At 40.1% G+C, this 15,758-nt stretch overlaps 1 protein-coding gene across 3 annotated transcripts in view; it reads left to right on the top strand.

The window, feature by feature from the left end:
• Positions 1–15,758, top strand: part of CNOT6L (CCR4-NOT transcription complex subunit 6 like) — a 90,605-nt gene that overhangs the window by 24,885 nt on the left and 49,962 nt on the right. For 2 of the 3 annotated variants that reach the window (XM_040966521.1, XM_040966520.1), the window contains exons 2-4: positions 8,110–8,231; positions 9,124–9,310; positions 10,614–10,699. In XM_040966521.1, coding sequence (XP_040822455.1) covers positions 8,120–8,231; positions 9,124–9,310; positions 10,614–10,699 — 385 coding nt within the window. In that variant the 5' untranslated portion in view covers positions 8,110–8,119. Of the gene's footprint in view, positions 1–8,109; positions 8,232–9,123; positions 9,311–10,613; positions 10,700–15,758 lie in introns of those variants that run through there. The other variant, XM_040966522.1, reaches the window with a different exon arrangement.

Below are 15,758 nucleotides of genomic sequence, written 5' to 3'. Positions count from 1 at the left end.
CCACAGTTCCCAATCAGTCTGACAAGTCTTTGTTGCTTCAGCTTTGTCTGTTAAATGCGAATGAAATGATCAACTGTCATTTATTATGGAATTACACTCACTTTGTTGCTACATCAACTACAACATTCTGTGGCAGTGTAGCTGACTATATGGAATTTACAACTGGTTTTTGCATGCCATTTTAAGTTTTGTGTTGCACATTCTTTATATTAGTAAAAATTGACAGGAAAACACCCATATGCTCGTTTCTGGTAGAAAGCTTATTTGTCTTCAAGCACAGAGCAATTCCTGAAGTTACACTGAGTTTCTCAAGTCTCCTTGCTCAACATCCAACAATCAGTGACTGCTGCTTTTAGTACTCAAAGTCCCAGATCCTACCCCTTCCCCTGCTTAAGATTTATTTCCTTGAAAAGCAGAGCAACACAGAAAGAGAGTGAGAGAGCTTTTAGTTTCTATCTGTTGGTTCACTCTTCAGATGACCACGATGACCCTAGGTCAGACCCAAGCCAGTAGCCTGAAATTCAACCTGGGTTTCCCATGATGGTGGCAAGGGCCCAAGAACTTGAGCCATCTTCTGCTGCATTCCCAGGGTGAAGCTGCGCAGCCAGGACTCACACCAACACTTGGATATGGGAGAAAGCATTGCATGCTGTGGCTTTAACACAACGGGTCACAAAACCAGCCCTAGGCCCAGAATTCTTGTGATGATTGCTTGTCAAGCATGTATGGCAAGATGGTGTAGTGGATAAGGCTGGGCCTGTTGAGCCAGGAAGAGTAGGTTAAGAGTAGGTTAAGTCGCACTCAGGTACCCACTAACAGCAGCGCAATCAAAGACAAGTTTGAGAGTGTCCCTGTGCCCTTCTAAAATAGAGATAATTAAAACACCTGCAACTTGAAGTAGTTGTGATTGCCTCTGCAAATTAATACATGTAAAACCTTGTGACTGATGTTTGTCACATGATTGGTACTCAGTGAACGACAGTTATATCTGTTTTTTTGGTCTCCTGTGGAAATTATTAGGATTCTCAACCTTTGGTGGGAAAGATACCTGCTTTTTTAACATCTAGAGACAATTTTAATTGGCTAGGGTGTCTTTGATCAACAGCCTTTGACTTTTCTGTTTCTCTTTGGCATACTGCTTCCTTTGCAATGTACTTGGTGTTGCTGATAGTCGTTTAGCGCTTGCTATACCCGGGATCCGTGCTTTGCTTATGTCTGTGCAGGGATTCTCAACTTTAGCGTTAATAGCCTTTGAGTTGGATTTTTCTCATTGTGGAAAGTTTTAGATCTTAACATCCGGACTGAAATGTTTTTCTGTATTTAATTGCACTTGAATTTCAAAAAGAAGATCTATAGCCTACTTATGATATCACTTACTCTATGCTTAGAGATTGTTGGGAAAACATCTTTTATCGTGGAAAAGAAAATTAATTGTCTTGAGGTAAATTGTTACTTTTGTGCATTTGTAAGTGACCTTTAGGCTTTTAAACAAAGCAGGCAGCCATTGGTATTTTGTTTGAAGTTAAAGTACTGAGTAACTGCTCAATAAGTGCAGTCTTAATTGTTTTGAGGAGTATGTTTTAAATACATTTTGAATAGGATTTTTCTTTTGAATAGCATGTGTGTGTGTGTGTGTGTGTGTGTGTGTGTGTGTGTGTGTATTCTCTAGGGAGACTATGGTCTTTAATGTTTTTCAGACAAAGTTTGCCTTATTGAAATAGTTTTTCATAATAGCCAAAGATTTTGTTTTAAAGATTTATTTATTTATTGGAAAGTTACATACACAGAGAGGAGGAGAGACAGAGAGGAAGATCTTCCATCCGATGTTTCACTCCCCAAGTGAGCGCAACGGCCGATGCCATGCCAATCTGAAGCCAGGATCCAGGAACTTCTTCCGGGTATCCCACACAGGTGCAGGGTCCCAAAGCTTTGGGCCGTCCTCAACTGCTTTCCCGGGCCACAAGAGGGAGCTGGATGGGAAGTGGAGCTGCAGGGATTAGAAATGGTGCCCACATGGGATCCTGTGGGTTCAAGGACTAGCCACCAGGCCATCCCGCCAGGCCCATATAGTCAAAGATTTTTAACCGATACTGTTTGTGTATTAAGGTAGAAAAGTAACTGACATTTATTTCTGTTAAGTAATACTCGAGATCAGATTAGCTTTTCTCAATTAGAATATGGCAAAACTGGAAACATTTTAAAACTACGGTATGATTAAACCTTAGAGAAATTATAGGTCATACTATAACTCTAAGGTCCCAGGCTTATAATAAAAGATATGTTTTGTGGAGATGTTTAATGTTCTGTTTTTTAGTATTTATTCATTTAATAAATGATAGAGGATAGATGGCGAGGACAGGGAAAGATCTTCCACATGATGATCCACCCTCCCTCCCCCAGAAGGCCACAATCGCCAGTATTGGGCCAGGCTTGAGTGAAGCCTGGAGCGTCTCATTCTCTTCAATGGGTGGCAGGAGGCCCAGGCACTTAGGGCACCCTCACTGCTTTCCCCGACCATGAGCAACTGTATATTATCATAGTTTACTTTGTGATACAGGTGAGAATTGATGTGTATTCATTTTTGCATATAGATGACAGATTGTTCTAGCATCATTTGTTGAAAGAAACTATCATTTCTGTGTGATTGAAGTGTGAGTCTGTTTCTAGTTTATGATTTTGGTCTGTCTAGTTAAGTTTTAAAAGTTTTAAAATGAGTACATTTATACAAGTGCATATTTCATTTTTGAAAGTGTTTGTACTTTTGAAACTGACAGGGTGACTGTGTCCCCACTCTTTTCAAAGCCATAAGCTTCCTCTAGTTATACCTATGTTACTATAAGATTATTGCATTTGGAAAGATGTATAAGCACCAATAATGTAATTTCATCTTGTTCTGGAATCCTAATTGCCACCATATGTCTGTACATTTTGTTTGGATAGATAGCTAGTTGATGTGAAGTAGATCCCTTAAGAATAAATTTTAAGTTTTATTTACAGAATTTTATATAACAACAACTTCTTATTACTATTGCCTAATTGACTTGTCAGTAGAAAAAATATCACTGATTTAGGAAACCAATTGGCATCACCTTAAGTTACATGTAGGGTATGTGCTTAACCTATTTATCATTTATTTAATTGCCCCAATGAAACTTTTCATTCTTTCATTTCCTCCTAGCTTTCCAATCCGAAGCTAGGAGCCTGGAGCGTCCTCCTGATCTCCTACATGGGTGCAGGGTCCCAAGGCCCTGGACCATCCTCCACTGTTTTCACAGGCCACAAAAAGGGAGCTGTATGGGAAATGGGGCCTCTGGGATTAGAATCAGCACCCATATGGGATCCTGGCACATGCAAGGCAAGGACTCCAGCCACTGTGCTACCTTGCCAGGCCAAAATTTTAATTTTTTAAAGATCTTCCTTCTGACTGTTCACTCCTTAAATGGCCATGGTGGCCGGAGCTGAGCCAATCAGGAGCAAGGTGCTTCCTCTGGGCCCCTTATATAGGGTGCAGGGTGCCAAGGCCTTGGACCATCCTCTGTTGTTTTCCCAGGGCATCAGCAGAGAGCTAGGTGGGAAGTAGATTAGCCAGGACAAAAACCGGCAACCCATATGGGATCCCAGAGCTTGTAAAGTGAGGATTTAGCCATTGAGCCATCATGCTAGACCCTTCATTTCCCTATTAAATATTTTAAGTGCTTAATATACTTATTGGAGACACAGAGAGAAAGAGTAAGAGTGAGTGATGCATTCAGATGGTTTACTCCGGAGCCTGCCACGGCCAAAGCAGAAGGCCCACTGGCCAGGGGAGTGGCAGGGTTCTAGCTACTTGAGCCATCACTGTGGTTACCAGGTTCCTGCCTTGGATGGCTGGTCACCTGACGCTGATATAGGATGCCCCAGCAGGCGTTTTGACTGCTCAGTCAAATGCCTGCCCTCTGAAAATTTGCCCTTTGTGTCCTAGAACTCCTGCTTTGGGCTGTTGAGATATCTGTTCACCACTCCCTTGCTTTATGATTAAGTTGCTTTGTTTCCTCTAGCTGTTCTCATTTCATAATAGTGACAGCTATTTGATGAGAGAACAACAAAAAGTAAAAAGAATGAGAAATGCTGGTTTCCACTTGGTTTATTTAAAAATAGAATATTCTAAAGCATTTCCAAGTAGTCCCGTGAAAACATTTGTGTGTTCCAGAGGATAAGGAGCATGTCTTATTCTTTTTAGTGCCTGGAACAGTAGGTGATAATATTGGGCATGCAAACTATTTCTTGAGTAAATGTTAAATTGGTTTTAAACATGTGATTCCCAAAGTCTGAGGACTATTTTCAAAATAGTGAGTGATTTTACCCTTATAAAACCTAGGTTTGGTTTTGTTTATATAGAATGGTCACTAAGTTGGATATGACATGAAAATTTGGCATGAAGTTCTTTTTGATGTTTACCTTATTTGCTATCTATGGATTTTAGTTGAAATTTTAATTAAGACAAATGCCATCAAAGGCCCTTGGCATAGAGGTAGGCTAGCATTGTTAATGATGGTGAGCTTTCTAAGTGCTTGTTGATTGCCATCAATCTTTAATGTTGTCAACATGAACTACTATTTCTAGTGTAAATTCCCAGGTGTTGATTTAGCATCATCTGGTGAGCCCATTCATGCATAGTGCAGATTTTGTGTGACCGTTAAAGTGATTGATAGCTGTGTGTAGTTTAAAAAATGGATATTGGGCCCGGCGCGGTGGCGCAAGTGGTTAAAGGTCCTCGCCTTGCACGCCCGGGATCCCATATGGGCGCCGGTTCTAATCCCGGCAGCCCCGCTTCCCTTCCAGCTCCCTGCTTGTGGCCTGGGAAAGCAGTTGAGGACGGCCCAAAGCTTTGGGACCCTGCACCCGCGTGGAAGACCCGGAAGAGGCTCCTGGCTTCAGATCGGCATAGTATCGGCCCGTTGCGCTCACTTGGGGAGTGAATCATCGGACGGAAGACCTTCCTCTCTGTCTCTCCTCTCTGTATATCCGCCTTTCCAATGAAAAAAAAAAAAAAAAAGGATATTGATGAAGATGTAGAAACTTCAAAAAATGGCAGAGTGTGGGGGTTTGTTAGCAAGGTAAACACAGATACATTTTCTCAGGGAGGTACTACCAGATGGGAGACAGAAGTTAGCTACAGGGAGTATTCAGTAGATAGCAAGTACTATATTTTTTTCTTATATAATCTTAGGAAATAACTGCCAGCATAAGATTTATTTGTGACTTTCTAAAAAAGATTTATTTATTTTACAGAGAGAGGGAGAGACATAGATCTTCCATCCCCAGATGGTCTTGTAGGCCAGGGGTAGGCGTTCATAGCTGGAAGCTAGAAAGTTCTTCCTGGTTTTCCCATGCCAGTGCAGGGGTCTAAGGCCTTGGATCATCCTCTGCTGCTTTCCTAGGCCATAAGCAAGGGTGAGGGGAGGAGGCTGGATCAGAGTGCAGCAGATAGAACTGGGACCAGCACCCACATTGAATGCCACTGTTGCAGGCTGAGGTTTAGCTGGCTGTCTATCATGCCAGCCCTTATCTGGGATTTTAAAAAAACATTTAATTTACTTGAGAAAGAGTTAGGAAAAGAGACAGATCCTCTATTTTTGGTTCACTTTGTAAGTGGTCACATGGCCAAAGCTGGGTTGGCTCTGAAGCTGGAAGTCAGGAGCTTCTTTTAGGTCTTCCCATGTGGATAATGGGGCCCAAGGCCTTGGGCCATCCTCCTCTGCTTTCCCAGGCCATAAGCAGGGAGCTGGATCGGAAGTGCAGCAGCTGAGACCGAAAGCAGCACCCCCTTGGGATGCCAGCACCTCAGGCAGAGGGTTAGGTTGCTAGACCACATTGCTGGTCCTACTCTGTGACTGTTTGAAAGTATAAAGTCACTGATATTTTCTCTACAATGTAAATCAGACTATGTAGGCTTAATTTTATGTTTGTCTGTTTCTGGGAATTCCACCTGCATCTGCTTCTCCACCTAAGATGGCCTTTGCAGTGGTGATCACTTAATGTTTCTAATGAATTGTATTTTAGGGTTGGATTGCTTGAAGTAGAAGTGTCTGATTTATGGAACATTCTTTGGTTCCAATGCTCAGTCCTAATGTGAATCCTAAATGAAATCACATTAATCATACTGAGCTACGCACTAAAATCTTAAAGCTTAGGTAGGTGAGAGGAAAGCTGTGGTTGAAGAGAACTTTTTATTTATTTATTTTTATATACTATAGGGGATACTATTTCTTTTTTTGTTTGTTTCAGATTTTTAAAATTTACTTTTATTGGTACGGCAGAATTCTTCTCTCCTGTAGTTAACTTCCCTAATGTCCTGAACAGCTAGGGATGGGCCAGGCCAAGTCCAGGAGCAAGGGGCTTCATCCAGGTCTTGTAGGTCTCCCACATGGCTCCAGGGGCCCAAGGATGTGGACTCCTCTGCTGCTCTCACAGGCAGTAGCGGGGAGCTTGATTGGAGGTGGAACAGTCTGACCCTGTGGGATGCAGGCACAGGCAGCAACTTAACCCATGGTGTCACTGTGATTTTTTTTTTTTTTTTTTAAAGATTTGTTTGAAAGGGTTTCAGAGAGAGAAAAGTCTTCTGTGTTTTGGCTTGTTGCTCAGATGGCAGCAACAGCCAAGGTTCGGCCAGAAGCTCCTTCTGAGTCTCCTGGCTGAGAGCAGGGACCCAAAGCACTTGAGCCATCTTAGGTTGTTTTCCACAGCCATGAACAGGTGTGCTGGATCTGAAGTAGAGCAGCTGGGAGCAACCTGGTGTCCATATGGTGTGCCAGCAGCCCAGGCGGCAGCTGGACCTCCTATACCAGCACTAGCCCCACCCCATGAGATTTATGAGGCCCGTGTTTCTGCAGATTGAATGGTCTTTGTGTTTCCCCATCCTCATTGTAGTTATGCATTATGGAGCTTTGGGTCTGTGTCAGATTTGATCTTATTTAATCTTTTTAGTATTATTTTTTTTCCATTATACAGCTTTGTTGTGTAGGTATTCCTCCCTCCATCCTTTATTTAATTTTATAAAATCTTAAAATAGCACACAAAAGAACCCACATGTGCCTTATGATGTACAGTAGAAGTTCTAAAAATTGTGTTATCTAAAAACTTTATTTTCAGAAATGTTTTAGGTAGGCTGAATATGGTAGAAACAATTTTCCCCCTGTGGAAAATAATCATATTCTTTGCGCTATGATGTTATAAGACATTCATGGAAAGTAAAATATGGTTTAATATTACCCAGATTGTGTGATAATGTTAGAGTTGAAGAGCTAAATGTGCAAACTGGAAACTAATTACTGTTAATAGATGAGCAAATCTGTAAAACTTTAGTTTTTTTCTCTTTAAGCAAATAGAAAGGAATGACTTTCCCCTTCAGAAATGAGGGGAAATTGTAGCATGGGAAATTTTAGTTGTGCTTTTTTTTTTTTAAAGATTTATTCTGTTTTACTTGAAACCAGAGTTAGAGATCTTCTTTGTACTGGTTCACCTCCCAAATGGCTACAATAGTCAGGGATGGGCCTGTCTGAAGCTGGAGCTGGGATCTTATTCTGGGTCTTTCACATGTTTGCAGTGGCCCAAAGCCTTGGGCCATCCTTCGCTGTTTTCCTAGGTCACCAGCAGGGAGCTGGAGTTGGAACAGCTGGGACTGTGACCTGCAGCTCTATGGGATGCCAGAGCCGCAGGTGGAGAATTAGCTTGCTATGCCACTGTGCTGGTCTCTAACTTTGATTCCTTGAAATATGTTATTATTTAAATGGCAGAGTTAGGGGAGGATTGAGAGAGAGAGAGAGAGAGAGGTCTTTCATCTACTGGTTCGCTCACTCCCTAGATGGTCATAACTGTTGGCCAGGAGATCTGGTCCCACGCCACAGTGATCACCACAGAGTGTAGTAGTGTCATAGCTTGTTTGCATTTCCCCTCATGCAATAATTAGTTTCTGCAAGAGCCTGGCATACTACAGATAATGTTCTGTCTTTTTAAAACATAAAAATTGTAGTGCTAAGTGAGTTATTAGCCTGGCAACCGAAAGAGAAAAACTCAGTATCCCACTTCCTAAGTCTATAATTAATTTTTTTTAAATTTTTATTTTAACAGACTAATAGGGATGCCAAAGGAAAAATATGATCCTCCAGATCCTCGCCGAATTTACACCATCATGTCAGCAGAGGAGGTAGCCAATGGGAAAAAATCGCACTGGGCAGAATTAGAAATTTCGGGTGAGTAGAATTTGAAGCATTTATTTTGGGGCGTAGTAGTAATAATGAACAAGAGTTGAATCTTGATTTATTATGTTTTTGTTGGACCTTTTAAAATAGGTGGACTAATAAATGAAAAGATACAAGTGCTGAGGTGCTAGTGTTTATCTAGTGTTTATCTGGCAGTAAATAAATACCTTTGTTCTCACTCTTTTGGGATCTCATTGACTTGAGTTAGAATTGGCAGATGAAATTGAAGGTGTTGGGGATTTCAGTTTCTAAGTTAAAGGAGATGTTTAGATACAGTAGATTTTTGTTTTAGCCTTGTTAGGATGATTATTTTTGTAAATTGAGATCTTTGCCGTTCCCCTGTCTTCCCACTGTGGACAAAGAAGACAACCTTAAAAGCTATATATTTATTCCAACAAATGTGTGATAGCCATTACGGAACAGCTAAGATTTGTCAGAACAGAATTTGGTACCTAAAAACTCATGACCCAGTCTAATAATGAGGGAAGATACCAGACAATGCAGACTGAGCAGCGTTCTTACAACGTCCCTGCCAAGTCATCCTGAGAATGTTCAAGGTCATGAAAAAACAGGAAAAACTGAGAAAACGGTGGACCTGAGGAGGCTAAGGAGATAAGAGGACTAGATGCAAAATGGTAGGCTGAATGAATGCTGGAACAAAGCTGGTAAACACTGGTGAAACACAATGAAGTAGAGTTAATTAGCAACTTGAAATTAAGGGAGAACCAGGGGTGTTTGGAAAGCAATCATATGGTGATAAAAGTAAATGGCTAATATTATGAAAACTTTCTGTATTTGCAGTATCTTTCACCACCTTTTCATCTTTGCAGCCTAGTCTTCATCTTGGACCTAGAGTTTTATACCTTACTATTTTACCTTTTAGGTAGAGTGCGGAGCTTAAGTACATCACTCTGGTCGTTGACACACTTGACAGCGCTGCACCTAAATGACAATTTCCTTAGTCGCATTCCACCTGATATTGCCAAGCTTCATAATCTGGTTTACCTGGATCTGTCATCCAATAAACTCAGAAGTTTACCAGCAGAACTAGGAAACATGGTGTCTCTCAGGTGAGGAAAAACCACAGCCTTGTGCAGTTCTAAGTGTACCAAACAGTGAAACAGTGGCTTGTTGGTAGGATTTACATAGGCATGTGAAGGTAAACAGGTAGAAACTGTCCAAACATGGTTCTTAAATCACTCTTTTAAGCATTTCTTTGCCTTGTTTGAAACTTGGAGGTTCCTGGCCAAGAATGTGCTTAATATTGCCTATTGATTGTAACCCTAACTTGAGGTAGGGTACAGCTAAAACTTTTCACTTTACCTTAGGTTAAAATCAAGTAAGATCAATGAGAAATAAAAAAATATGGTTTGTTGATAAGTAAAACATTGAGGAAAATAGCTGCAATCTGTAAAGCAAGGCATATTTATATTTTATAATTATAGTTTCCTAAGGAAACCTTAAAATCTGGCATTTTAGTGTTGTGTAAGAATTTCTTCATAGGAGAAAATTTAACTGGAAGCTTCAGGCATTGTATTGGTGTTCCCAATGAAAATAAGAACTGCATTTTTACCTTGTTTATATATTAGTAAAAAATGATGTATTTGTTATTGTAATCTAAAAATTTGTAGTTATGTGTTTAAAATTGAACATATGAGTATTGTTTTAGAATGTTGTCCATCACGATCCCATGATGAGTTCTTACTTTGTTTGGCATTGAGTTTTCCTTTTGAGCTATCCACTAGTGAAGGTACCATTTATTTTTTCTGTAGTTTGCTGTCCTGTTCTTACCTGTACCATCCTAAGCTTTTTTTTAATGCTCTGTATTAATTTTTTTATCATATTGTTATGAGTTTTTTTACATTTTCCATTTAATTATCTTTTGCTTCTTTGCCTAATTTCGTTTTCTGTTTGTTTTTCATGTTATCATGATTAAAGTTGAATCGGCTATGAGACATGCAATTGATTATGGTTTATTCCTGAAATCTGTGTAAAAATATTGGCATTTTTTCTATCAGTTAGTCTTGGTCCAGATTATCTGCTGTCTTTGATACTGCTGGGTGTTTGTCACTCTCATTTGCAAATGATAGGCATTTTGGGTGAAGAGAAAAGAACTTGAGAATGGCACGAAATTCCTATACATCTTTAATCTGTGCTTGAAATAAGTAAGTCATAGATACATTGTTCATGATTGTGACAGTAACATTTTTTAGCATTTTAATATTGTACAAAGTTTTTAGATGAACATAGAGGAATGGCTTGAATATAAATATCACTCTTGATATGTTAAAAGGAGGGTTAAGAATTACAAATGTAGGCTTTAAAGAAGTTTGACATATTAAAATGAAACTGTTTTATTTTGTTTTTAAACAGGGAATTGCTTTTAAATAACAATATGTTACGGGTTTTGCCTTATGAACTTGGTCGGCTCTTCCAGCTACAAACTCTAGGTTTGAAAGGTGAGTGATTTTTTTTTTTTACCTGATGTTAATTTGTTTGTATGTAAGACAGAGTTACAGAAAGGGCTGGGCAGAGAGGAAGGGAGAGGTCTGGCATTGGTGGTGCACTCCCCAAATGCTCGTAGCAGCTTGGACTGGGCCAGGCTGAAGCCAGAAGTCAGGAACTCCTTCCTGGTCTCCCACAAAGGCCGTCCTCTGCTGCTTTCCCAGGCACATTCATGGGGATCTGGGCCTCAGATTAGCCCTGTCACAGAAAATGCCACTGTGGAAAGCAGTAGCTTAACACGATATTCTACAATGCTGCCCCCACCCCCCCTTTTTTTATAGTGATTGTGTTAACCTTCAGTATTGAGGGGTACTGCCCCCTTTTGAAAATATTTCATTTGAAAAGCAGAGAGAGGTATAGAGAGAGACTGAGTGATGATCTCTTCTGCTGGTTCAGTCCCCAAATGTCAGCAATTCCAGGGTTGGGCCTGGCTGAATCCAGGAAACCCCAATTCCCTCTAGGCCTCTAATATGGTGGCAGGGGCCCTTGTGCAGTATTCCAGGGGGCACATCAGCAGGAAGCGGCATTGGAAGCAGAGGAGCTCAGGTTTAAACTAAGCATTCCAGTATAGGATGTTAGTATCCCATGTGGTGAGTTACCTCTCTGTCCTCCTGTATGTCCTCAGCTTTGTTAAAAGACCATTTTGTAGACCAGCATGGTGATGTTGAAGGCTTATCTTTCACCAGCCATGCTGGTGTTTTATATGGGCACCAGTTCATGGTCTGGCTGGTCTACATCTGATGTAACTTCCTGCTTATGGCTTGGGAAAGCAATGGATGATAGCTGCTTGGGACCCTGCACCCACGTGGGAGACCCAGAGGAATCCTAGCTCCTGGCTTCATATCAGCTAATCGCTAGCTGAAGAATCTCCTGGCTCCTGGCTTCATATCGGCTCATTTCATAGCCTAGGCCATTTGGGGAGTGAAGCAGTGGACAGAAGATCTCTTTCTCTCTGTCTCTCTGTATGTCTCCTTCTCTTTGTAAATCTACCTTTCAAATAAAGATAAATAAATTTTGGGTAAAAGACCATTTTGATTGCCTTTCATCCATTTAGTTTGATTTCGAGAATGTAACTATTGTTTGGAAATATAAGTAATTCTTCATGTCACATTAAAATTTCTGTATGGTATGGTGCCAGCTATGTAAATTTTTTTTGTTTTTATATTTTATCTTTAATTTCTGTAAGACACTGAGGAGTTAAGTTTTAAGTTAAAATTGTGATTGACTTTTGACTTTATTTCTTTTTAAAGAGTGGCTTTGCTTAATGATGGAATAAACCATAGAGTGCTCCATGTTTATCTTTTGTTAGAATAAGTAAAATAGCATTGATACACAGGAAAAAACATTGCATTAGTAAATATTAGCTGCATCTAAGTGCATTAATAAGTAATAAGTTATTATATCTACATAAAGTGCATTTACCCTGATTTGCTACTCTCCTCTTAAACCATGAGTTTTGCTTGTAAAGTTTTAGTTGAAAGTTAAACTCACTTCATGTTAGAACTGGGGTAGATATGGTAGTGCAGAAGATTGAAATGCTCCTTGCAATGCTAGCAACCTGTGCCAATTCAAGTCCCAGCTATGCCATGCTTCTGTTCCAGCTTCTTGCTAATGACTGGGAAGGTAGTAGATAATGGCTCAAGTTACTTGTGTGTTTGCCACCCACCAAGGGAAACCCCAGTGGAGTTCCAAGCTCCTGGCTTTGGTCTGCCCAGGCTCGGCTGTTGTTAGCATGTGGAGGTGTGGACCAGCTGATAGAAATCTCTGTCACCCTTTCTTCCTCCCTCTTTCTGACCCTATCTTTGTCTTTTTCTCTCTTTCCTTCTGTCCTCCTTTTCCTTTTTCAGTCTCTTACTCTCTTCTACTTTGCTTTTCAATAAATAAATCGGGGTTTATTTTTAACTTCAGAGGATTGAATAAATGTGAATGTACTATATTGATTGAATATTTTATTCTGTAACTTGTAAGGAATGAAGATCAAAAAGCCATACAACACTTTCATTTATTTTATTTTCATTTTTCAGACTATTGGAATCTCCATGAAAATGTTCTTTTTGTGTTTGTTTTTGTCGTGTAATGGAGCATTAATAGTGATATTTGAGTAAAATTACAAAGAATGCTGATATTGATTGAGATGGCAGAAATAATATTAAGTTTTCTTATACAGAGTTTCATAAATGAGCTAATTATATGAATAGTCCAGTGTGATTTTTGTTCTTCTTTTGAACTTAAATATAAAACAGTGGAGCTGGGAATACTTCCAACACAATTTTCTGAGGACTAATGAAAGGCATTTGAAATTAGCTGTTGAACATTTTATTATGCTTTTTGTGTTAAAATCTCATTCTCAAAGAAAGGCCTTTCAAGTAGCGGAAGAATGAGGGTAAATCAGTCCCTTCTACTAAAAACTTATGTGATAATTGACATTATAATCTTAGATTAATGCATGAAATTCACGCTTTATACTGCTTATAGTCTGTTGTAATTCCTTGTCTCCAGTAAGGTGCTTTGTTATCAATCAAAAGGGTTGTTTCCCTCATTTTGATTTTGATAGTTCATTACTGAAAATGAATAATTTACAGTTGAACGAAGTAGATTTACTCTTACGTGGATTCACTCTTACATAGTTGATATTTCTGAAAAGTCAAATGTTGTATTTCTTATTCTTTCTTAACTCAATTCCATGTTATCTGGTGCTGAGATGTGTTTGTAGAAAATGTACATTGTCACCTGAATGAGTCATTCTGAATACCTGTTTCCTCTGATCTTTCTAATTCACTAGCTGCTGGGTTAGTCTTTCAAGTTATGGTCTTTGTCGGCCCTTTGTTTTTAGTGACCTTTAAGTCACGTGGTACAGGTTCGTTAAAACCTCTAGTTGGACCTGAAGTCTGTTAAGTCAGGCACCAGCTTTGCCTCTGCTGTTGTAGCCTTAGCTTTGTTCATATGTGTGGATGCTTCAATTTGTTCTAAGGTTCAGTTTATCTTGGGTTAGGGAGTATTCACATATACCTGATGAGAGGTGTTGGAGATAAGATCCAGGTTTAAGCATCACGTTCATTTATGTCTCATAGATAACTCGTAAAGGTATTCTTAATTTTATGTAGTATGTTCAGTGTGCCAGTATTTTTTTTTTTTACTGTGACCTGCGATGTGAGGTCATACAGGAAGTTTTCCACTGATGGTTACATGTCAAGTGTTCAGAAAGTTTTGAGTTTTGTAATAGTGCAAATTTCAGATTAGCTATGCTGTGTGGAGCTGTTTCATATTTTTTGAAAATCTGTTTAATTTTCTGTCAGTGCCATTTTCTGTTCCGGTGATTCAAGAGCAAGGAACTTTCACAAAGGAAAGAAAATGAAAACTTTTGCCACATTTTAAAATAGTTTGAGGTGTTAAAAACAGGAATGGCTTTATGAAGCATCTGAAAAAATAAAATGTCCCTGAGGTGTCTTTCCTATTTTTTTCTTTTTTTTTTAAGATATGTTTTGTTTTCCTTGGAAAATCAGAATTGTCAGGGGAAGGGGTGAGACAGACAGACACACACACACACACACACACACACACACACACACATATATAGCATGAGAGAGAAAGAGAGAGATCTTCCATCCACTGGTTCACTTCCCCAGCTGGACTGGTCTGAAGGCAGGAGCCAAGATCTGCTTTTGTGTCTTTCACATGGATTCAGAGGCCCAGGGCTTTGATCATCTTTCACTGCATTGCCAGGCCACAGGCAGAGAGCTGGATTAGGAAGGGGAGGAGCTGGGACATGGAACCCGTGCCCAAAAGGGCTGCTGGCATCAGCAGACAGAGAATTAGCTTGTTAGGCCACTGTGCTGGCCGCTACTCCATTTTATTTTTCTCTTTTGAAAAACAAATGAAAGTCTTAAAAAAAGATTTATTCATATATTTGGAAGTTAGAGAGAGATTTTTCATCTGGTGGGATTCACTCTACAGATGGCCTCAAATGCCAGTGCTGGGCCAGGTTGAAGCTAGGAGCCAGGAGCTTCATCTCGATCTCCCACAGGGGCTCAAATACCTGAGCCATCTCCCACTACTTTTCCCAGGCCATGAACAGGGAGCTGGATTGGAAGTGGAGCAGCTGAAACTCAAACCGGTGCTTATATGGGATGCTGGTGTCAAAGGCTGGCAGCTTCACCTTCTTTGTTGGGGTCACAAAGCTGGTCCCAACAGGTGAAATTTTAATAATAGTTTGGATCATCAGACTACCAAGGCGTGTTTTTCTCTTTTTGCTTGTTTGGTTTGAAAGGCTAAGTGACACAGGAATAGCCAGAGGTGGGGTGGTGGTTGGGGGATGCATGGGGTAGGGTAGGAAGGGATGATGGGCGAGAGAGAGCAGACAGGATAATTGTGAGTTTTGATTTGGCCTATTCCCCAGTTGATCATAATGACCAGGGCTGCTGGAGACCAGAGCCCAGAAACCTAGAACTCTGTTCCATTTGGGCTGTCGGATACTGCTTTCTCAGGTGTGTTAGGAAGGGACTGGACTGGATGTGGAGCAATTGGGACTCTTAAACAGATGCTGCAGTATGGAATCCATGCATCATAAGCCTAATCCCCTGTGTTGTAACACCGGTCCCCAACAGATTTCTAGCAATTCTGTGTTAAGATTAGCGGACTGTGTAGGGAAGGTAGATTATTTGGTGAATTAAGGCTTAAGACCAGCCTATGGGCATGGGCAATCCAGATTAGTTTCTTAAAAGTTCAAATTATTGACTCTATGATGAAAGTTATAAATAAAACTTTTCAATTACTTTGAAAATCATATCCTAAGGTATAAAACTTTCCTTAATATATGGACTAAGTAATCCTTAAACATTAAACTTTGATGCCCCAGTTCATAAGAATGTAAAATGTATTATACTTTGAGCTTATCATCTTAAAGTGAACTTTGTCAGTGGAACATTTTTTTAATTCATGAAGTATATCATAAGAGTGGCCCTTCACCCACAAGAGACCAGGAGCAGCTCCTGGCTCTGGACTGCCCTAGCCCTG

Source organism: Ochotona curzoniae, unplaced genomic scaffold (assembly GCF_017591425.1).
Source record: "Ochotona curzoniae isolate NIBS_2020 unplaced genomic scaffold, NIBS_Ocur_1.0 scaffold_4506, whole genome shotgun sequence".
NCBI classification, from domain to species: Eukaryota; Metazoa; Chordata; class Mammalia; order Lagomorpha; family Ochotonidae; genus Ochotona; species Ochotona curzoniae.
Note: the sequence above shows the minus strand (reverse complement) of the source record. Positions and strands in the feature narration are given on the sequence as shown.